General features: G+C 36.7%; 1 protein-coding gene across 1 annotated transcript in view; it reads right to left on the reverse strand.

Annotated features, from left to right (window-relative positions):
- LOC134533231 (putative helicase mov-10-B.2) overlaps positions 1-24,998 on the reverse strand; it is a 98,299-nt gene that overhangs the window by 10,179 nt on the left and 63,122 nt on the right. Inside the window, exons 16-19 of the mRNA XM_063370638.1 lie at positions 21,021-21,178; positions 19,794-19,924; positions 13,364-13,484; positions 6,174-6,350 (exon numbers count right to left, since the gene is read on the reverse strand). Coding sequence (XP_063226708.1) covers positions 6,174-6,350; positions 13,364-13,484; positions 19,794-19,924; positions 21,021-21,178 — 587 coding nt within the window. The remainder of the gene's footprint in view (positions 1-6,173; positions 6,351-13,363; positions 13,485-19,793; positions 19,925-21,020; positions 21,179-24,998) is intronic.

Below are 24,998 nucleotides of genomic sequence, written 5' to 3' on the forward strand. Positions count from 1 at the left end.
TTTTTAAAATTTATTTCAGAAAGTATAATATTATTTATTCTTACTTAAACACTTACATTCACGGGTTAAACTTCATTCTCATCAAAAGTTGTATGAAACTATTAAAGGTTCCGTGCTTCAGAACATGAATTTGTAAGAATTCCAAAGTCAATCTCCAACTTACTTACTGTCATGTTTTTTTTTGCAACTGCATCCTTTTTCTTTGTATGAAATCCCTTTCCGAAAACTCTACCTGGAGCTGGCTTTGCATGGGGAATGTGCCTGTGTGGGTACTCTTGTTGACCATTTGGTCCATCAATGCTCCATTTTCATTTCATCACCTTGCAAGTTTTGCAATGACCCCCATATCGACAAGCTGCTAGGCCCTAATTAATTAACTAGTAGATCAGTCAAGCGGCACACTGCTGCTTCACTCGGTCTCAGAGCGAGTCAAACCGAGAAGTGGTAACCAAATTTGGCTACCTACTTCCTCACTACAAGTCAATATTATGTCACACAGTCAACATAAATTGTACAGCAATGCTTAAGAACAAACAACATAATACCATGAAAGTTATAAAACATATGGGAAGCCTATTTGTGACATTACCTACCTACTTATCAGTATTTTAGCATAATATAGAGTTGTTTCAATTAATTACTGCAGCATGTACAAAAAAAAAAAACAATTGCAAGAAATGTTAATTTCAAGGACAGCCATTATCCAAACATAGAACCCTTCTAGACAGTCTTTCGTTTTTTCCGAAAGATGATATAGAATGTAGCCCTACAATGCATAACAAATAAAATATGGACAAGTGGAAAATGGGAGTATTCTAAAAATAAAACCTACCAGTAAATGGCCAAATTCATTACATTTCCAGCATGCAAACAGGTAGTTATTTGCATGGCTAAAACCAAAAAAAAGCAATCATAATGTATTCAGTTTGTAGTATAATACATACTTTTCAACTGAGCTTTAGGCATAAGAGGTATATTTTTAAAGGTGGCACTTAATTTAGATTAATCTTACTAACATACAGGTTGTTTGGAATTTGCTGGCCATGCATTTAATGGGTTGCAGGGAATGCCAAAACAAGCAATTTTGGTTAGAAACAATTGATCGGAAATGCAACCCTGCAAAGTTACCACAGCAAACAGTAGCTCGCAAATTTGAATTTTGTGCATGTTCCAGTGGCTGATATCGCAGCACAGTGACGTTCAAATGCTCCACAGGAAGCTATTAGCCACACACTCTAGCAACCAGCTCTCTAGTAGAACTTAGGTCACGCTTATCCACTGAGCAGCATTATTAAATTAAGGCTAAAATGCTTTCGGTCCTCCGAGTAAAATAACTCATGACCTTCCGAGAGTTATTTGGGTTACATTCCCACAACTCACCTTTGGACGACCTCTGTTCAAACCCCCTCTCAGGCAGTGTTAAACCTTATGCCTGCCATGGAAGATCCGATTACACATGAAAAGATAGTTGTCCATCTTGATTTATATTATAGTTTATTGTGATTTCTCTCCTCTTTTTTTTTAAGGATTTAAATCTGAGTTCTAAGATTAATTAAGGTTTTCAGTAAATCATTTACATAATAAATCCAAAAATTGAAAAATAACATAAAAAATATTTAAATATTAAATTGCAAATTATAATTATCTTGCTCCAATCCTAGTTATCCTTGATGTAGATTCCAGGTCTGAGGTTTCGTTTCACCTTTTGAGCATGCATTAAATTTTCATTTGGTCTTATCCAGTTCGACAAAGTGTCGGCTAAGTCCCAACGCCTTTCTCAGGTTTTTTCTGGAATGATTCATGTACAGGGGTACCATACCCAAATAATTCATATAAAGGGACACCATACCCATTTTTTTATATTCAGGGGTGAACATTCCCCATATGTCACCGAGTTCTCAAGGACAGAGTTCCATTTCTCTCTCAGTGCTTTTCGGACTCCCTCATTGTGCCCATTTTGCGAATCTACACCATGTCCAACATCTGAGATCAATTTCATTTTTACTTCCACCTCAACACAATTGAATAAGATTTTTTTCTCAAATTTCAAAATTTAATATTTAAGCTTTTATTAAATTTTTAAAATCATCAGAGGGGGAGTATGTGCCACAAATGTGAAATATTTGGCACACATTTATTTTTCACCTAAATTCCCTAATATAAACTTTCTTAGCCCATTGTTCATCATGATCAAATCTTTCCTACTATAATTGCGCAATATTTTCCCAGCGCTGCAACTGAGAACCTAATGTTATTACACCAGCTAAGTATTAGACATAGTGATGGGATTTTCGATACTTAGATACCTCGATACCTTCGATACTTGACGGTATCGCAAAGTATCGAGTATCGAAACTGTAAGTTCGATACATTTTTTCGATACCGGAATGCTTGTTAATTTGTATTGAATTAGGTTTTTTGAGTACCTCGACGATACGTTCCCGTTTCATACATTTTCCAGTGTCATACGCCGATTAATTTTGGTCCCGCCGAAAGTACTATATTTACAATGGTTTACTTTCCCGGAACATACACTTATAAAATAATTAATTTCCCGTTTCATACGTTTTTACGAAGCGGAAAAGTCCTAAAATTCACAATTTTTTTTGTTATATTCCTCCTGATAAACTACGTTTTAATGCTTTTATTTTGAAAAAGTTCATTGTTTACCTTTGCAAACGTAAAAAAATAACTTTATAGCATCATAGATATGGATAGTATCAGGAAGACTGTGCACATCGCTAGTAGCATCTATGGCCAGCACCAAGCGAGACTAGTGGCGCAAACTAGCAATGATTATGAAAATGGTGCACGCGCTTTACCAAGTCACGGATCTCATATTTTGTGCATTCATTAATCTTTGAACTGAATATACCAGTTTGTTATAGTGATGGGCAGAACGGGTCTTTTGACCGATTCGGTTCTTTTGGATCAGTTCCGTGAAAGATTCGTTCATCTCGTTCTTTTCTGTGTATGGGATCTGGCTCCTTTATCAGGTGTCGTAACTCGTTCATCCTTTAGAGTATTAGCTACGTGTTTGCTTCCAGCCTCCCCTCGTTATCGCGTGACCCGATAACGAGAGGAGGCTGGATCGCGTGGGTGGTTATCTTTATCTACTCTGCATGGGTAAATGAAATTTCAAACGTCTAGTTGTATACTGACTGTTAAAACTATTGACTGTTGATCGCTGCAAATGCTTCCTGCAGTGATTATCAATAATAAGGGACCATTAAATCTAAGAATGTTACGAAAGTGATTTTTCTTAACTTTAATTTGTAATCGCACTATAGCTAGTATTTGAACATTGCTTTTCGTAGCCAGTGAATCACAGTTGCGTATATGAAACAAGATGATTTATATTTTATTACTTTTTAGAGGCTATTTACACTCTAGTGACAGTAAAGTGTTTACATGTAGACCAACACATTTAGAGAAAAAAATACAAAAATTTAATACTACTAACTTACTGCGTTTCAGTATGAAGAGAGACAAATGAAGTACATTAATTAACCCAAAAATGGTAAGTGTGAACATTTGTAGTTACTTTCCCTGTTACGTTTAATTCATACGGTTTTTTTTTAGTTTTTTATTTCCAAATTTGTGTATGTGAATGTAAAAAAGCAATTTTAAACCACTACTTAACAGTTGACATTTTCAGGTATAGATACTTTTCATGTTACACTATTTTATTTTATCAGTTATTGTTTGCTCTTGTGAACATGCGCACGCTGTGATTATTAATGCCATAGAGTAAATAAAGACTCCTGACGTCATGAATCATTTCACGAACGAATCAGACTGGGCGCGTGGCCGGTTCTCTCATCTCGTTCTCTCGTTCTCTCCGCGTTTTCGTTCTTCCGAATCTTTCAAGGTACCGGCTCTCAAAGAGCCGGAACTTTGCATCGCGAACGAATCGCAAGATTTCGTTCTCTCAAAGATTCGTTCTTTTTGAACGAATCGTTCACGAACAACCCATCACTAGTTTGGTATTGTTTTCTTACGATCGGATTGTTTTGTATTTACGTTTCTCACGTTAAAATTTTACTTAAAATTGTTCTGTTGCATAAAGTTGTTTGTAAAATGAAACAAACAAGAAAACATTTCTGATTTTCTTTTTATTTACATTTGTTCGTGGAAAAAAAAGTGTACTGGAAAATAAAGGGCTAACTCGCTTGAAGATAGTTTGTATTTCGCTTCTATTTTTTATACTCAAGTATTTAAAGTTGTTTGCAGTTTGTATTTTTGTAATAAAGAGGGAATTTATATAGTTTAAATCTAATTTATGTTATTTGTAATAATTGTTACTTAATGGGAAAATATTTTCCCCTGGAGTATCGAAAGTATCGAACTGAAAAAACAATACAGAATCGAGTATCGAAAGTGTGGTATTGTCCCACCTCTAATTAGACATCATTTTTCTTCCCGTCTCAAGACCTCGAACACGACCAGTAACAGTGTCTGGCTTCGTAACCGAGAGTGCTTTTCTCAGCGTCCTCCCAGGACTGCCCACTTCCCAAAGCTCAGCTTAGATTGGCAGCTCCAGTCACGCCCCATTCTAATGTTCCAAGGCTGTCGGGCACGTATCGTAGCCTGGCCTCAGACATTTCTCACGAGCTAGCAGATACCCCCTCCATCTTTACCCAGGAACTTTACTAAGCGCACTGACCGAGGTCTTTAATCCCGCCTCTCAGCGCGCCGGGATCGAGGTCATCTTGCTGGCCGGCGAAACACCTGGCTCTGCCATCTGGTGGCGAAGAAGCCAACTAAATTAACTCGACAGAGCACGAACCAGCAGGGCCCATAAGTGCCAGGCTTACTCTAGTCCCTCTTGCGGGACTTTAGTGAACTAACTACGAGTCTGTTTCACCTGTGCTCCCACGGAGTGTGCTGCTTCCAGTGCGAGTGACCTCCGATGCCCTTAAGTTATTTTTCTTTTGGTCAGCGCAACCCCCAACAAATCAGAGGCCAGTTCCTCCACTTCCTAGGCCTCCGAACCCTTAGCACAAGTTTTAACTACATGCAGCCCTATGGATTGATTGATTTGTCCTTTTGTCTTCACCGTGGTCATTTAGTTCCGATGCTTCTCACCCGCAAGCTCTTAAGTGAAGCAGTTTTGCAGCGACTAACTCACAGGTGTTATCCCAGAGAGTCTGGGAATTATCCCTTGTTTTTATGTTCTAGATTGCTAGTCACTTTAGTTCAGACTACTTACTAGGTAATCTCGTAGCATGACTCACATGTGGCTACCGTGAGCACTTGTGCAGCTTCAAAGGGAGTGATTTTCTTCATTCCACCCCCAGAATGGTAAGTGGGAAAATCAAACTTTTTTGCCTATAGTTGACTCTCTACTTAACTTTTGCCCTGACTTCTTGATTCCTGTTGCTTGCCACATTAATTTCTATTCTTTACCACTGGACCACCTTTTTGTTCGGTTCCAGTGGGGTCCAAGAAATGGTCCACGAGATGGTACAAGAGTTTGGCCTTTTCTCCGGCTCAAGTCCATAGCCAAATTCCACAAATTTACATGCTTCCCTTGTGCTTAGACATGAAAGCTACACGTCTCTGCAGCCGGCTAATCTTGGAACCGTCACCTCTTCTCCTCGCTTTTAGTCGCCGCCAGTGAACAGTCAACAATATCAGAAATTGTTAATCCTGAAATAGTTACCTAAATTATATATAGTCCCACACTGGTTCAGCTAACAAACATTTAAACTTTTATAATTGAATTATATATGTAAATTTTTGTGAAAACTTGATTATGACATGTCTTAAGTGGTCAAAGGAAAATGTTAAATTTGTACACTTAATAATCTAATTGTAATCGATAAGTTTTGACAGCCGGGGCCCCAGTAATTTTGATTTGTATAATTTTGTAATACCTGAAAATGTCCAAAGAAATTAATGAAAACCATAATTAACAATACAAAGGATAAGTTTTAAGCAAATCTCTTTATTTTTAATTTCTTTAAATACAATCCATTTTATATTTCCTCTTGTGAGAAGTAAGTTTCTTTTTTCTTATGTTTCTCCCTTGTGTACCTCTGAGTATACTGTAGTGTTATTCACCCACTCAAAGCAGCTTCCAGGGCTTTTATAACTAAATTAAAATAAACCTCTCTTTAACTACACAAGGGCAGTAACATCAACAAGTAAAAATAATTTAACTTTCTTACCTTCTCATTCGTAAGGAATCCCAAACAAAATTTGCGATCATAATCAAGAAGGTTGGCATTGCTTCGAACTGTTGAAATAATAATCACGCGCTTTTCACGGCCTTGGAATGTCTCTGTTGTCCCAATTTCCACTTCTTCCCACGATTTGTCTTTCAAGGCATTTTTCAGCTTGTACACCTACAAATTAGAACTTTCCTGTCAGTCTCAAACACTTTATGTACACAATAAATAAATTCATAAATAGTTACACACACATACATCATACATTCATATATGCACATTTACATGTACACCCACACACTAGTCCTCATAAAACATTAAAAAACCACAGCACTACAAGTTGAATATCTCAGGACTGATATACTGTATTTACCCACAGAAAGGTTGCCCCTTCATATAGGCTGCACCCTTTATTTTGGGCAAACATAAAATAACATTTTCACGGTAAGGATCTAAGGATTGCAGCACCATATATTTGTCTTCACCAGAGTTCTGTGTTCTTTTTCTCAGCTTATTGGCACGTAAGAAATACAACACTGGCGGTGACCCTGGGCTCTTCTTTGTTTGTTTAATACAGGAGGGTGTGAGGCGGCCCAATCCCCCCCCCCCCCCCCCCGGGCCCTTCTCACCCACATTAACGACTCATCCAATTCTTGCACTTCCTAACAAGACACAGGAGAAGACTGCTATTTTTATACCCTTGTTTCCCTTTCCTCCATTGTATTTTATTTTTTTTTACCCATCCCTTTGCTGCTGAGAGAGATAAGAGATGATGCGGCAAGCCACTCTTTGTCAGTTCTGTCTATAAAAACTAGCACACAGTATACCACCGTGAGGCTGGAGGAATATGAAAGGCGTTCTTAATATAAAAAAAAACACCAGCGATAGTTGCAGTTTTGTCATGGTATGTTCAGTTGAAAGCGTGGGAAATCTCATTCAAAAAACAATAATAATTGGGCACAGTTGCCATGAACACCTATCAAGATAGGCACGTTAATTGTGTGGGTGCCTGTTCAAGGGACATTTACAAATAGAGGGAGGGAGGGAAAAACATCAACACTGCCATATGGCCTCACACACACTTTTTGTCTCTCCCTCCGGCTGGTTTACTTTTCATGGTTGCTACAGAAATAGAATCTTAGAATTCCCTGACTTTTCCCTGTTTTCCAGAAATTTAAGAGAAAAATTCCCTGACTTTCTTTTGAAGTACATACCATAAATATTAACGTGCATATGATTAAATGTAATATAAAAATTTAAACATGAAGTAAAATAAAGTGTTTTTTTTTGTGTTATTTTGAAGGCAAAATTTCGAATGTGTTTTTTTCCATCGACATGGCTGGTGAGAGCTCTTCGACCCATATTGCTGAGTTGAATACTTTTGTAGCACAAAGTGCAGTACGCAGAATTTATGTTTTTAGCAGAGGGTTTGATATGCTGAAACTGTGGCTCCTTGAGCCAATTCTCCTTAAAAGTAGTTTTCTTCTACATCTCTAAGCTAAAAAATATATATTAATATTTTCAGGTTAGGTTAAAACATTATTGTTTATGAATTCTTAAAATAATATAACTACACAAATACAAAAACTATTACAAATTCACACCTAGCAATATAACGGGCCTACTTAGAGAATTACAATAGCAGCATTACAACCAGGGCTAGATTTTAAGGAATATTTTAACCTGCCCAACGGACAGGTGTAATTGAAAATTTGCCTGTCCGCCATCCAATTTGCCTGTCCGCCGTTTTACCCAAATAAAAAAAATTTCAAAGTCGCTAAAAAAGTGAGAAAAAAGGATTTTTGGTATATTTTGCACCTATTTTTATCACACACTTAACATCCTTATTTAATCATCATTTTCAGACGAGTCACTGTCTGAGACACTGCATGAATTACTTGGCTGATTCTGTCTTGAACATCTTCGATAAGGAGGCTGAAAGGGTCGACATTTCTCTGAACATTATGATACCACAGATTTATTGCTGGTGCTGGATCAAACTCACTTTCAGCCATTATTGTTTATTTATAGATATTGTCAAAGACGTTTTATTTGCGGTCACGGTCGCATAAATGTTATTAATCACCTCTGCTGCATTAGTGTGTGCGAATAACCTCGGCGTCACAAGTTGCACCTGTCCACCGGACAGTTGCCTTTTTTATTTTGCCTGCCCGGACGAGATTTTGCCTGTCCCGGGCAGGCGGACAGGTGCTAAAATCGAGCCCTGATTACAACATGCAATACTCTTAAAATCTTACAATGTTAACTAACGATTCTGGGGAAAAACATGTTCAGTTATACATATTTTTTATACACAATGTAAGTGTCACGCCACAGAACTCAAGGATTATAACGGTTGAAAATAAAAAATAATTTAAAACAATAATTCGTAGAAAGAATGCAAAAACATAACCGAACACAAAAGCCACGTTTTTTTGTATCAGCTTGGTAGTTTTCAAAATGAGAATTAGTATTGCCTATTTAACAAAATGCACTTTATTTTCTTATGATCGCATCAAAAACTAACTTCACCTGAAACAACGACTTTAAATTCACGTAATAAGCTTTGTTTTCACCTTATTCCACGTGAAAATAGCCTTCAAAAGATAAACGACGCCATGTCCGTTCTGTAGTTCACTGCATGGAACGGAACATAATACAAAGTCTCAAGGGCAAATCAAAAAGGAGCAAAACACGAACAAATGAAGGCCTGGGTTCGCTAGTGAACTAATGAGTGCCTGGATTGGCCAGAAGTTATGGTGGGTGTTTGTAACAGCCTACTGCAACGGACAATCGTAGACCAAGTAAAAAAAAGGTTGCAGTTGCCGTGTGCCTTAAGCAGCAGCCTTTTAGCAGAGTCGCTCGATAGCGGTACGAGCGCATCAAAACAAAGCTTTGTTTGAATTATACGCACCTTTAAAATTTCCAGAATTCGTAGAATTTTCCCTGACATTTCCCGGAATTCCCTGACCATTTAAATTTCCCTGAAATTTCCCGGTTTTCCCGGTTTTTTAGTCCTGTAGCAACCATGCTTTTACAATTCCCTCTCCTCTCCTTGTCCACACAGCGAAGCAGTGTCACTTGCCAGAGCCACAACAGTTCGAGCAGCAGACATAGTACACGTAAAACTGCGCTGTTTATGGAAGTACACACCACTGCAGAGAAATTTTGATTAAACAATTTATACTTACTCGTGGAGTTATATTTATTAAAAACCAACATAACGTATTTACCTGAATATAATGCAATGATTTTTATCAAAATTGCTGAAATTGAAAGTGAGGACCGCAGTATAATCGCAAACCCTACATCTTTGCTGCTGGAAGAATGTTTTGAAACGGCGCAGCAAACAAATTTGTGTCGAGGTCACGGCCGCCGCCAGTGATGCATGGGTCAGTATTAGAAGTAATTGTCATTTGTTTGGTCGCTTGTGCTTTGTTTTGCAATGTAGTAATGTTGAAAATTTCTTTTAAAATGGATACTGTAGAGAGGCATGAGAGTTCACAATTTAAAATGTCAAAAGGACTGAGACAAAGTTTTATGTTATGCCTTCCATAACTGCATTTGCATCAAAATTACAGGAGAGCATTGTATACATTAACTTTGTCTTTCTTTTGGCAAATAATGGTGATGTTGAGGTTACAAACACATAATTAATATTTACATTCTTGTGGAGCATAACATTTGTTTGTTTTTTATATGTATTTGTATATACTACTGTGCTAGGCATTTATTACAAGAGTTATGTTTTGAGAAATATTACAACTCAGATTGGCCTCGCTAAAAGACAACCAGACATGAAAATTCACAAAAAAACTCTTTAAAAAATTAATTCTGTAAGTGTTCACCAAAAATGTTTGGAGATGTTTTAAATTTTGATGTTTGTTTGAATTTCGTTATTCTGTCTTTATTAAAGAAAAAGATATTTAAAATTTTCTCGTAAATTTATTTTTAGTTCTCCCAGGAAAAAAAAAACCCTGTCCAACATCACATGATACTCAATAAGTCACAAACAGTTAGACACAGTTTTCTAACCAATATCACAAAAATTAATGTTTTGTAGTGATCGAGGGTTTTGCTGGCTCTTTGTTGTTTGTGATTAATGGCCACTACCGTACTTAATGGGCACAAACCTGGTGGAGACTAACTTCTGGGTGTGACATCTGGGAGTGTGACTCGTGTCCCTCTTAGCACTATCAACTATCATCAATAACACAATAACACCTGAACCTTGGCCTGCTCAGTGCTCACAGCATTTGGCACGGTGTAGATATCCAGACTTGCCAACTTTTGAAACCCTCAATTAGTAAAATACATAACAAAATAGTATAACACGCGTAAACTGCTCGCGGCAATTGAAAAATTAATAAACTTTCATGATATCACATTTTTTCTAGTAATCGAAATTATGTAATCGTTTTCACATACATTAACATTGCAGACCAACAATCATTATCATTATTTACCATTATGGAAACATTTTTGCCATTATCACATCAAAAAAAAAACTTTGTTCCTTGTGGTACCCTACAAATCAACAGAGTGTACCTTTGTTACAATATACACTGATATCAGTTATCTTCCAGTAGAATCTCCCTGGAGTACTGGTAATGAAAGCAACCTTGACATTATCATTTTCAAACTTGCATCACAAAATGTTACTACTAGTGGATATAATTTGGATTCAGAGTCATTGCTCCCGTCGGTCGCGACTGAAAATGCCACAGTTTGTAAATTACAAACAATTTTATGTTTGCATCTGTTGCCTTTTCTTTCACGATAGCCATCGACTTTGTTCTTGAGCAACCAAATTTTTTTGCTACTTCAGAATTTGAAAACATTTTTCTGAATAACGGGCCGGCGTAATCCGAAACATTTAAAGGAATTGAAAAATTCAACCAAAAAGTTTGTAAACATACATTCTGCACGTATTACAAAATTGTCTGTGCTGTTATTTTTAGTGAACTAATCACAAACCTTTGAACTGACTGTGACACTTTTAACATTTGCGAGATGTTTTGAACAGTTCAAGTGGAGATTGATGTCATATCTTCCGCCATGCCCAATGTTGATGTCGCATCTACACACTGAAAAAAATGTGAACTGTGTTCCTTTGCGTGATTTAAGGCTTGCAAAACCATGACTGTGAAACGAAACCAAGTCTTACGGAAAACGTTCTGTATATTGACGTGACAACGTCTAATAAATCGATAAACGCCGGCTGCACGCACGAAAAAAGATGACTCACTGTCCCGTTATGCTTTGTCCCGTTACGCACATTGTACGCTTGCGCCGCATCTATCTCACTTCCACTCGATTTGACTTTTTCGAGGCACATTAAACTTGAAACACTCCCATTCGTTTCCTACATTTCCTATCATCGTCCTATCCTTAACAGAATAACACAGATTGGAAGAAGTTAAATAGCAAACATGTATAAACGTTATAGTTAAAATAATCTCTTCGTTAAAATAATAAACATATTTGAATTAATGACTGCAGATAAAAGTAAATTTATCAATTTATGTATCACGAAATGCCTGAGAATAATGTGTATCACGTTTCGGGGGCATTTTCTTCTTCACTTGATTCCACTTCCGTTTATTGTGCACATACCACGTTTTTATTAAAAAAACATGCAATAAATTTGTTTCCGAACCTGTAATAAACAAAATCAAAATTGGCTCAATGTTAACTGAAGAATCACAACATATGCTTATGCACGACACCATCTTGCCAAACTAAAAATGCTATTTAAACTGGTTCGTGATTGGTTGTAAGCGCATCAAAGTAACTCAGGCGGCCAATAAGGAAAGATATACAATTGAACAACAAATTACGTGGCTCGCTGGCCTTGGACCAATAATATAACTCAATTACAGCACTCGTTTCCACAGCAACAACACATGGCAACAGCTTTCACAAACCATACAATAAAACATTTAAGGCAGATGGAAAATACATGTTTTAATAAATATCTCGTACTTAAAATTCATAAAAAATGCAGACATCCTCGTACAATCGTAAAACGGACGTAATTTTCGTACATTTTACGAAAAAATTGTACAGGTTGGCAAGTCTGGATATCACTGAAGTGTGCTCTTATGGCGTCCCACACACCGGTTCACAGGAGCACGTGCACAAGAGTTGCAGTACTGAGATTTAATACATGCCACGGCACCACATGCCTCTTGTACAAACAATTACAATTAAAGTTAAACTGTTAAAATGCCTAACAGCAGGACTGGGCTTTAAGATAATACGTAGTGACAAATAACGCAATTCAAACCAACAACTGCCAAGCTACTCGTAAATGACGTTACTGAAAGCAACGTGCATAATTGGAGGGTGGATTTGCTTCATCTCCAGAATGTAAATGGTCCGAGGAAAGCATTCAGAGGGCCTAAAAAGAGATGGTTCTCTGATATTGAAACCAGTGTGATGAATTTCATCAAAGAGAAGGGAGGAGATGAAATTCCAATTTTACGAGACATAATAAAATTAAAAGTCCAAGATATTGCTCGTGAATTAAACATTCTGTGGACTAGCTTCAAGGCAAGTACTGGTTGTTGCGTAAGATTGATGTGTCGTGGTTTTTGTTTGCGGCGCAGAACACAACTAGCGTAAAAACTGCCAAAAGATTTCCAAGAGAAATTGATTAAATTTCAGTACTATGTGATTGGTTTGTGTAAACAACACGATTATTTGTACAGCCAAATTGGAAACTCTGATGAAACGGCAGTGGATTTCGCCAATAATAATAAAATAAATGTAAACCTTTTATTTGCCAAGTGTACATGTTTTAATTCCAATAAATTACACGTTTCATTAAGTTTCTTGGAGAAAAAATGTCTATAGGTGTCTAAAAATAAGCAGAAAATTGGATATTCAATCACTGGGTGTACATGTTTTATGTTTTGCACAAAAATTAATCACAATAAATAAGGAACAATAACATTTTCATTTACAATTATTAAAATAGCCGATCTGGAAAATTACAACCAATAAGGAATAAATAAATAATGTTACTGCTTACAACAACCTAGGAAAACACTAACAGGGTTGTACTGTACTGAGAACACGGAAACAAGCACATCTCTAGAGGACTATAATGTATAATGTCTACAGCAACGCACAAAAACGCAAAAAAAGGGGACTGACAAGAAAGAGCAGACGACACAGATACTGACCTGTCTGATGTACGGAGCTATGATGCCGATATCGGACTGCTTGACTGGAGTTCGGGCTTTGGCCCCGAGCAAGTAGTCCATGTACCACAACACAGCGGAAACCTCGTGCATGTTGAAATGACTGGAAAATTACGAGTTTTGTTCTCACAGTGTTAGACATGGCAAAGAAAATTTTCAAGGAAGTAAAACTCCCTTGTTATGACCACTCACGGTTCCTGGGAATAGAGTCGTAATAAACATTTTGGTCTGACTGACCTACACATTAATTCATTTTGGGCAAGAAATAACAAGGTTACAAAATTAAATATAAATTTATAATGATAGCAGCATACTGGACCACCTACAATCACCAAAAGAGCATTAACACGGCACAATACGTGGCGCAAATGGATTATTTAAAGAGCAAAAGTCTATTTGACACAGATCTCATAAGAAAAATTAAAGGAATTTTTATTAAAATGTTAATTTTAAAGAGATGGGCCGAAACTACACACCATTCTTGACAAGGGGAATGCTGCGAAGGACCACCAGCCAGCTGTGCAGTGTTTTCCAAGCTTGAGTAAAAGGTGAGTAAAAGGTGTAAAGGTTTTTTTTATACTGTGAAGCAACCTTTGATTTTTTCAACCAAAAGGGAAAGATAATAGACTTCTTGGCATCATGAATGACTTTTTTTTGCCAATGGCGATTTCGTACTAACTGAAATTTACAGACGTGCTATTCAGGACTGGAGCAGTGAAATTAACATTGCGCTAAATTAATTCGTGCAATTTGAAGACGTGCTAAGTGAGAGATTGGTGTAATGAATTTAATCAAAGCTGGTTCTGTATGAGCTAAACACCAAAGTGTTAATATGTTGATGCAAATATAATGTAAAGTAATGCCTAAGTCTTTAAAATAAATTTTTTTCTATAATCATATTACCAAGCATATAATCGTACCTAACAGGAAAAAGTTTCCTTGTATTGGATACAACTATTGTTTTATCTTTATTAAGAGTGACCAAATTAGAGATACACAAATAATAGGGATGTGCGGGTACCCGATAAATTCAACTTTGATTCGATTCCTCAACTATTTGAACCCGGAAGCGAAACTAAAATTTGGAATCGAAAAATTTGGGCAAATATTTCAAAAGTAAAAAAATTCGAAGAAATGACGGTTACCGTTTAACTGATTGCTAGACATAAATTTATTCGTCAATTATCATTAATGTAAATCGTAAAAATGCCGCGCACATTCACTCAAGCAAATTTCATAACGTTATTATGAAATATAGGTTAGGCCGAACATTAAATTTTTTTCAAAGATCGTGTATGATATATTTACACGTTCAAAACCACTACCTACCTGTTTAGGCTTGCAAAGATAAATACCTTACGAAAACTGCTTGTTTATGAAATAGTTTAACAATCTGCTCAAACATTTTTATTTCTGCCTACTTACGGCATATTACTCATGACCATTTCTCACGTTGCACGGGAAAAAATTTGTTGGTTTATTTGTTTTGAAAAATAGATAACACGTATTAAAAATGAATTTTACAACCATCAACGCACAATTTTCTGTTAACAGTTAAAATATTTCCTTGTTGAACCATACATTTACAAAGATCGCCATTCTGTGATAGTCTTCTGTTAACAGAATAACCAACATTCACGACATGAAAATATTTTAGCGGTGCCATACGCGTAGACAGTTATGTCACCATTTATCACAGATCGCGCGTGCCGACACAAAGGAATCGAAACACTGAATCGTAACATTATGTCAGTATCGAAGTAGGTACTGTTTATGCTTTTGCCTTTTACAAAACTTAATTAAAGCTGATCATCATTGTGTGTTTTAACTTCGTGAAGTTAATAAATTAATATTATTTACGTATTTTTTCAGTTTTTAGGGGAACAGATCTTGTTGAAAAAAACGAAGAAATATATGTTACTTATTGGTTTTAATTTAAATAAACCTACTGGCTAGGCCATGCTGCGTACGTCATATGTGCAAATGTAGGTTAAGTAATAAATTATACTTCTGTGCGCAGCACGCATCACACTATCTCGGTGACTCTAGTGAGGCAGCTGACTTTACCGTTGGTAACATTTGACATCTTTAAACAGTGGTGAAGTAATTAAATATGTAATGGATGAAAATTGTGGCAAGTTTAAAGGCCGCAGTCATCTTTGGAAATTTTATGACAAAATATCAGAAAGCCATTCCAAATGTAAAACTTGTGGAACTAAACTCAAACAGGTACATGGTAGCACTTCTAGCATGGCGAAGCACTTAACATTACACAAGAGTGTATATGCAGAGTACTTACAACTACAGAAAGAATTAACTCATGCACCTTCCACATCATGTAACAAAGAACAACTCACTCTGTCAGCTTCGTTTAGTAGCCAAGAAAAGTATGGTAGAGACCATCCAAAAGCTATTGCCATAACCAATGCCATTGGCAAAATGATTGCTGTGGATCTACAGCCATACAGTATGGTTCAAGATAAAGGCTTCAAAGACTTGATGGCGCTAGTTGAACCCAAGTACTCCGTACCAGACCGAACAACATTCACTAGGCGTGTAGTGCCAGAGCTGTACAATGGTGTGGTAGAAAAAATTCACACGAAAATCAATAATGACTTCAAAGCAGGCGTCAATTCGGTGGCATTTACAACAGATATGTGGACGTCACGCAGTAATGACAGCTATTTATCATTAACATGTCATTATGTGGACACAGATTTCATTCCTGTTCATCACATGCTGGGGAATGTTCTTTTCACCGGAGAACATAGTGGGGAAGCAATTGCCAATACTCTGCTTAGACTAAATGCAAAGTGGGAAATTCCAAACACTATACCTATTTACATAGTTTCAGATTCTGCTAGAAACATGAAATCTGCAGCTGCTAAAACCAGTTGGCATTCATTTAGCTGTTTAGGGCACACTTTGCAGCTAGCCATAAATGATGCCAAAAAGGAAACTCCTGGGATTGAGGCGCTGTGCAAAAAAAGTCGTGCTATAGTGGGGCACTACAAACGTAGCTCCCAAGCTCGTCAGCGTCTTCATGAATTACAAAAGCAGATGGGAAAACCAGAACATGAATTGATCCAGGATGTAGACACCCGATGGAACAGTGAGTTTGCTATGTTGAAACGACTTGTTGAACAAAAAGAGCCTATTGCTGCAGAATTAGCTTCTTCTGATGGCGTTGACAATTTAACTGCGAATGAATGGAAACTCGCAGAAGGGGCAGTCAGAATTTTAGAGCCAATAAATGAAGCAACTAAAGAATTTAGTAGACAAGACTACCCCACAATTTCTCTAGTTATACCAGTTATTGATGGGATAAAAAACATGTTAGATATATTTGTGTGCAAAGCAGAACCAGGCGAAGGCATAATTTTCGGACGAAATTTGTTGAAGGCTGTATTCTCAAGATTTCCTGATTACAAATCAAAAGATGAATATGTTGCTGCAATGCTTGTTGATCCTAGATTTAAATCAGTACTTTTGAAGGATCATGAGAAAAAGAAAGGTGTAAGTATTTTAAAAACATTAATTTCCAAAGACTGTGCTGATAGCAGCCATTCTAAAGCACAAAGAGTTGAAAGCCAAGCTGAAACCTCAGGGTCTAATTTAAGTGTTTGGAGTTGCTTTGAAGAACAGTCTGCAAAGTTGGATGCATCATGTTCAAATACTCGGATAGATATGGTGGAAAAAGACATCCTTTTGTACTTAAATGAACCCATTCAGAAACGTACTACGAATCCATATCAGTGGTGGCAAGAAAACCAAGTTCGCCACAGATGTTTCTGATGCTGCAAGAACACTATTGTGTATTCCTGCAACATCTGTTCCAAGTGAACGCCTGTTTTCCTCGGCAGGAAATATCGTAACAGCACGGAGAGAGAATCTGTCCCCTGAAAGTGTAGAACAGTTAACCTTCTTACATCAGAACCTGTAGGCCTAATCGTGAAATAATGTAGTGTTCAAAGCATTTCTAATCGGGACCCAGTTATCAAATGAAAAGTGTTTATTAGTTAGCTATTATTTAATGCTGCATCGTGTTGTATAGTGTAAATATTATCATCCAGTTATGTACCTGTTATAACATAAGGCAGGTCTCAGGTCCCCAACAGTGTTAAAATGAAATTATTAGTTACATAGGTACTATGCCAGAATTGTCTTTCTTATTCATTTAAGTTAAATACATATGGTTCAAAATAAATGCAATTTTTTTAGTTATTCCTACCAGACTAATGACTATGTAGATAAAGTTACCCAAAGAATCGAAATCGGAATCGAATTTCAACTCTTGTGGTGAGAATCGAATCGGAATCGAATCGAACTGAAAATCATGGAATCGCACAACCCTAACAAATAATAAATTTTATAAATGCTGAAGTAGCTAACAATAATTTTCAAAAGTAAACTTTCAATGTATTTTAAGATCATCAGCAAATAACAGACCAGAGTAATTTAAAACCTGAGTTATCTCATCAATAAAGATGTTAAATAATAATGATGAACCTCCTTGAGGGACACCAGAGTGAGTTGGGTGAAAAGAAGGGTTTAGGTTATTAAGTGAAACACAAAAAGCATGTCTTTAAACTTTAAGATAATTTGACAGCCAACCTAAATATTTATCACACACACCAAAACTTATACGCTTTTTAAGTAATACTGAGTGAAGTACAGTAAGTCCTCTATTTACGTCGTACCGATTTACGTCGTTTCGGATTAACGTCGCTAATGTTTGAGTACTCATGTTTCAATTTAAGTTGTCGCCGATTCACAATAACGACATTTACAATGACCGTAAATCTTTATTTTAACCAAAACACCGTATATAATTCGTTTATAATTCTTTGTTTCCTTCGGTAGTTAATTTAAGCTATGTAGCGTAAGCTATGTAGCGTAAGCTACACGTTCACCGCCTTATCTTATCATACATCATGAGGGACGCTTCCTGCTCTCCCCTGCTCTCCGCGCTGTGATGCAATACTACCAGCCCGCCCGCTCGGCCACCCACGTATCTCGCACGTAGAAGTGTTATCTACTTCCCGCAACGACACAGCATTTTCTCCTACCTCTTTTCGTCCAACTCCTTGGCACTTCAGTAGAGGTGTAAAAGTAACTAAAATAAGTGTACCCGTATGTATTCGTTACTATAACAATTAGTACTCGTTGCTTTCGTATCGTTACTAGTTACTTCTGATACCGCATAACATGCTGTGTTATGTAACAGCAACGAATCGAGTCGTATTTCGTACGCGTACAGTATGACGTCGCGTAAATAATAATAAATCGAATATAAACAATTAAAAGTATTTGATAATTAACAGCTTTTGTTAACCAAGAAACAATAAAATCTCATTAGAGCAGCTTTATTATAATATCTCTTTTAAGATAAGAACAAAAAACGTGAAAATACGCGATAATAAAAAACAAAAACATACATATTTATAATTTGTAAAAAATACTTTCTTACGTTGTTTCTGTTCCAATCTCAAACTTTGTCTACACACACAATACCTTTAATAAACAGTAAAAAACTTGGACGACGAATTTCCAAATTATACTTTCCTTAATAAACAAACATCGTTCTTTGTAACGAATAAGCGCGCGCATGCGTAAAACATACGAAAAATGTGAGTAACGAAATGCATTCGTGTGTAACGTTTCGTTACTCGTTACTAGATGCCGCACCCGTTACTCAGTAACGAATACATACGGTTTGCTACAGCTCTACACTTCAGTCGCTATGATATCATTGAGTTGGCCGGAGTTTTAAACGTGCCGTTGTTAACTTTATCGTGATTAAATGCGTTTGTAGTAGGCCTACAGTATCAGCTCACTGCAATTTATGATTTTTTCTTCATAAGATGTCTTCCAAACGACTATATATCTGTTTTTATATTTCAATCAATAAAGGTAATAAAGCAGCTGGTTAAATAACCATTCTATAAAGCTGAGAAGTACTAGTTGGACTTGTTTCCCACGCTGTCGGTTGTAATTTGCTGATAAAATTGCCAGTTGTCACGTATGTATGCCAGCGCTTCCGGCCGACCTTGGGCCGTGGTCGGCCGGTGGCATGAAAAATGGCTCATTTTGCGTCGTTTCTATTTACGTCGCGGTTTTCAGGAACGTAACCCCGACGTAAACCGAGGACTTACTGTACTCTCAAGTGATAAAATTTTCAGAAAAGTTCACAGAAAGCCCAAGACCCTCCTACAAGCTGGACTAGAGAGCAATAGCAGTAGCCCTTTGCTTCCTACACGAACGTAACGAGAAATATAGAGAACTAACTGATTATTAGGCAAGCATGCACAGCCAGGCGAGGGAAACTTAAGGAAAAACTATTGACGTTGACCGAACAGTGGGACACTATTGTATGCTTCAAGTGGGGACAGGCAGAGCACGAGTTGCGGACCTGGGAGAGCGACCCTCCCTCTGCTCCTGCCCCAGCACGCCATGGAAGATGATGGCCGAGCCCTGCTTCTTGGGGCTGAGCAGGAAGGTCCTCACCAGCGGGTCTTCCAGCACGTCCGGACCGCACCTCGACTGCGAACAACACATCACTAGCAACACTCTCTCGTTAGCGTGCCGACACAGCGGAGTCTCCTTACAAGGTACAGTAGAGTCCCGCTAATCCGAACAGGCTAGGAATTTTTTTATATATAATTTAAGAACTAAGAAAAGTAAAGAAAAACAAGTTTTTTTCAAGTAATGTTGTACGTTTATTAATATGTACATAAGAAACTTATAATTTATCTATCAATCTATCTATGTGAGTAATTAAAAATATTATATGACACTAAATATGTACGCTAAATAATAAAGGTGTATTTTTCATCTGACTTTCCTTACATATTTGATACATCAGACACTAAATACGCCTCAAAAAGACAATATATGGCATTATATGACAAAATTCCGGCTAATCCGAATTTTCGCTAATCCGAACAGGGTTCGGTCCCAATTAGTTCGGATTAGCGAGATTCTACTGTACCTCATACCCAAGTATACTCATATTTTCAAATACCTGCCGCAAGACATTTAAATTCCATACAAACAGATTTTGACTTATTTAAGACATCCAAACCAAAAAATAACCATTTTTACTTAAAGCCCAACCTTCTCAAGCACAAAACTGAATAAATTCAACAAGCAGATACCTTAAGAGAAAAATGACACATTAAAAGTCTTTTAAAACCCTTCCCTTATCACCAAAACAAACCTAAACACTATTGCTGCGCATGTTTTGAAATTAAAGTGAAGTCCATTTTAAATGGCTTATTGCAGAATAAGTTTTTATAGAAATGTTAGCACAATATTTCATGTTCACTTTCCAAATCTTACAGCCTTACATACACCAGCTCTGAAATGTTTCAGCTTATATTATACATAAAACATAAGCCCCACATTATTAAGACAATGAATATGAATGTATGAATTACACATTAACACATTAATTAATGTTACAACCGGATTTTGACTAAAATTTATAGCTACTTGGTTCTGAAAGTATCTGACAGCCCACGCATAAGCAAAAAGTCCACGCAGACCTTAATGTCATCATATGAAGCATGGGCTGGGTGGAGGGGGTAAGCATTATTCTAATTTAATTTATGCCATCAAACACAGGAAGAATACTTACAATGAGGCCATTTTCATAGAATAATTCGTTTGGCAGCTCCAGAATATCTGGGTGCGAACGAAAGTTAAGCCTCAACATGGTAATATAAAGGCTGTCATATTGTCCGTTTCTTGATGCATAGAGATCAAATTTCATCAACCGCTCCATGAGGGAAGTACCTAGTAAAAACATAAAAGTTCTAACAAAAGCTAAATATCACTAATACACTAAAAACTTCCTACAATTATTTTAAAACTATTATTATAGTTTTTATGAAGTTTCTAAAGTAACTGACATACAATCATAAACACAAAACTATAAATATTTAAAGTAACATTATTTACAAACATAAAAAAAAAACAAAAAAAAACACGTGCAATAGTACATTATTTTACCGTATTTAACCGTGTCTGGTTCATAATTTTTTTTGCAAATTTTTCATTTTGGTTAAAAAAAAATTGACATTGAACTGGGTGGTTGAATATGTGCTTAAATAACTAGCCGGTGTTGGTTTTTAATAAATATGTTATGGGAAAGAATAAATTGTTTGATTAAAATATCTCAATAGTGCACGTAAAGCATCAAACTGTGCTATTGAATTACCCGGCTACTATCGGTCAGGTACGTGGTTGTCTGCCGTCGTGTTGGTATTCGGTAAGAGGAGACATTCTACAAATAAACCAACCAGAGTGTGTGAAAGAGGGGAGGGGGGAGGGAGAGGTGCATGTGTGTGGCCATGCAGCAGTGTTTAGGTTCTCCCTCGTTCCCTCCCTCCCTCCCTCACTCACTCATCCTACTAAATGTGTGTGAACTGGCACTGTACACAATCATCACGTGTCTATCTCGACAGGTTTTCATGATGCAACTGCGTCCAAACATTGTGACTTCTCACGCTTTAAGCTATAAATTTAAATATTCCATGACAAAACTGCTGTCAAAGGGCATGCTTGTTTTTATTGAAGGAACTAATAGTAGCCTGCTATTGAGGAAGGGGATGGGTACAAATAATATAAAATAGACAAGAAGGAAAACACAGCATTAAAAATTGTATTCTTTTCCTTCATATTTTTTTTTTTGCTAGTGAAGAGCAAAAAAAAAAGGGGGGGGGGGGGGGAAGGATGGAACATAAAGGATGTAGAGGGTAGAGAATAAAAAGCAAGAGTCAACATCAGCGCCAATCTTATGCGGCAATAAGCTTAGTAAAAAATTAACATGGACCATAAAGATGGTGCTACTCATATTCTGAGGCGACACTTACAGTGCAAATGTTAAATTTTTTATGCCCAAAATTATAAATCCAAACACTCCACTGAGGTGACCCTTTTGCAAGTAAATATGGTACTTTCATACTACAGTTATCTTTTTGCATTAAATGTCAGATTCTACACTGTGTCTGCACAATTGTAAAATTGTTACGGCAGTATTGATAAACTGACGCACAATGAGTTGGTGACATCTGGCTGTGATTATATGAAATTGCCACTGCACCATATTTTTCTTCTCTTGTTACTCGTGACACGCTTTGTATCCTCACCATTGCCTGGTCTGGGGTTTTGACACTGCAGATGAAAACGAGGATATTTAAGCCAAAGTACACAGTACAGACTACCTCACCATTTTGTTGGTTCAATATGGTTAGCTCATTTTATGGCTAGCCCATTTAGTTTAATGTCTCACAATGACCTTTTTACAAGTTAAAACCTTAAGGAAGTTACATGATGTGTTATGAAGAGACACATCTTGTAAGGTCCTTCTGCATGATACTGTACAATCCAGAACTCTCTGGGTAGCTATGGTCTGAATTGCACATACATAAAGCACTTGGAAATTATGATGTTCTGCAGTTAGTAAACTCGAGACTGTTCACAAAGATTAACGTTGTTAGGACTATTAATGAATTTGGAGTGTCGTTTAAAATAAAATAGTTTATATCTGAATGTTATAGGTTTATTTCACTTAACCAAAAATTTGTCACGCTGTCCACAATTACACAAAAGTAACAATTAATGGTGACTCATCTCCACTAACCAGCGATACCTCACATGGCAACTTTCGAGCGATGAATAGCCATAAAAAAGATAATACAAAAAACACACAAAACAGTACAAAATAGGGACTTCCCTGAAAAAGCTACCGTATTGGTCCGAAAATAGGCCGACCTCGAAAATAGGCCGACCCCTTCTACAGCACACTCAAAATCAGAAAAAAATAAATTTTAACTAACTAAAATGATTATCAGCAGCATATTACCACAGTAACACTTCAACTAAGTTAATATTTATTGAACTGACAAAATGTGTTATTCTTACTTACGAAATTATATAAATATTTATAAGCTGTTTTTCAGTTTATCTTCACATTCTTTTGTAGTGGTGCCAACATTTTATACAGCAATGGCTACATTATCTAAGTTAATAGAAATTGTGACGTAAAAACATTTACCGGTAAGTTTAATTTTGACGTAAAAAACCCAAAATAGTTTCATGTAAAACGTGTATGAATCAACCATAAAACAGCCAATATTGCAAATAGGTTTTATTGTTCTTGTTACTGTTATATATGTACCGGTACTTGTTTATTTGTGTCGCAACTACAAGTTGCCAACACTGGTGCCATTTTGTTTTTCCTGTGGTAGAAGAGTAAATAAAGCATACTACGGTAAATAACCTTACGGAAAAATTGCTGTTTTTACTAATTGTTTACTGTAAATACCACATTTTACAAGCAAATAAAATTACCGCAGCCTGTTGAATACAGTTCAAAAAATTACCAGACCGAGCTTTTCAAAGCTATGTGCTACAAGTAACCACATCTGTGTACTTAACTTAAAATATGTACGTTATTGGGGTTAATGTGTTTACTAAATTTCTAAGTTGGAAAAATTACTAATTCCACGTAAGTACGGCGTAATTTTAGGTCAATGAATTGTATATCTGATAACATTTTTATGCCATAAGTGATTCTTCTTGAAATGTATGTGTTTAATTATACTATTTTGGCTAGTGCCCCATTATAGGCAGACTCTAGATTTCAAGGTTGACAAAACTGGCAAAAAAGGTTGGCCTATATTTGGACCAATACGGTACTTTCTTATTGGTTATAAAGATTTTCCTCACAACTACAGTGAAAGTCCATTGTAGCGAATACTGTCTATAACATAAAGTCTGCTATAACGATAATTACCATCGACACCATCAGTTTTGCATATGCTGCGTAGGATAAAAATTACGGAAATAACGAATGCAGCGTGGGCTCATTTTCGCTATAGCGATAGATTACACACCTGTAATTTTGCTCTAAAAGCTAAAACAATGAGAAAACATCTACAATTTCCTTAATAAATGAGAAACAGCTTCGCACAATTCCACGCGTCCGGCAAATGAAACAACGCGCATGATGTGGCCGTCTTGGCAACACTGCACAAGGTGGGGCCCCACAGCGAGCATAGCTTGCCTCGCGGCGACGAAAGCAAGTGTTGTTAACCCACTGCGACAGGGCCCCGCTGAGAGCATTACTCGTCTCTTCTAATCAAAACGAAGCGGCGTCTGAAGACGATGACAATAATGACGACGAACCAAGTGACGTATCTGTTCCGTCGAAAACATCAATGATGGAGGCGCTTGATACAATCAGTCGTTTTTATCAGCATACAAATGCTTCGATGAAAGATTTGATGAACTTCCAAGAGGTCCAGTCATTTATTTTGTCCGAAAGTCTAGTGAAATTAAGGCAAACGAAATATGATTTTTAATTTTGTGTTATTTTCCAAGGGTCTGTACGAGTGATTATTTTTGTGTTACTGACCAATTGTCGGAAAAATTATTTTTTATAATTTGTATGGTTGTCCAACGTAATTAGAGATTTTTTAAAGTTTTTTTTTGTGTTTGACATTTTTCATAGGTGTCAACGTGAGTAATAATGTGACAAATTTTAAAATAAATTTCACTACATCTTTGAGTTTACATATTGTTAGTAAGTATTCAAAACTACGCAAATATG

Source organism: Bacillus rossius, chromosome 6 (genome assembly GCF_032445375.1).
Source record: "Bacillus rossius redtenbacheri isolate Brsri chromosome 6, Brsri_v3, whole genome shotgun sequence".
NCBI classification, from domain to species: Eukaryota; Metazoa; Arthropoda; class Insecta; order Phasmatodea; family Bacillidae; genus Bacillus; species Bacillus rossius.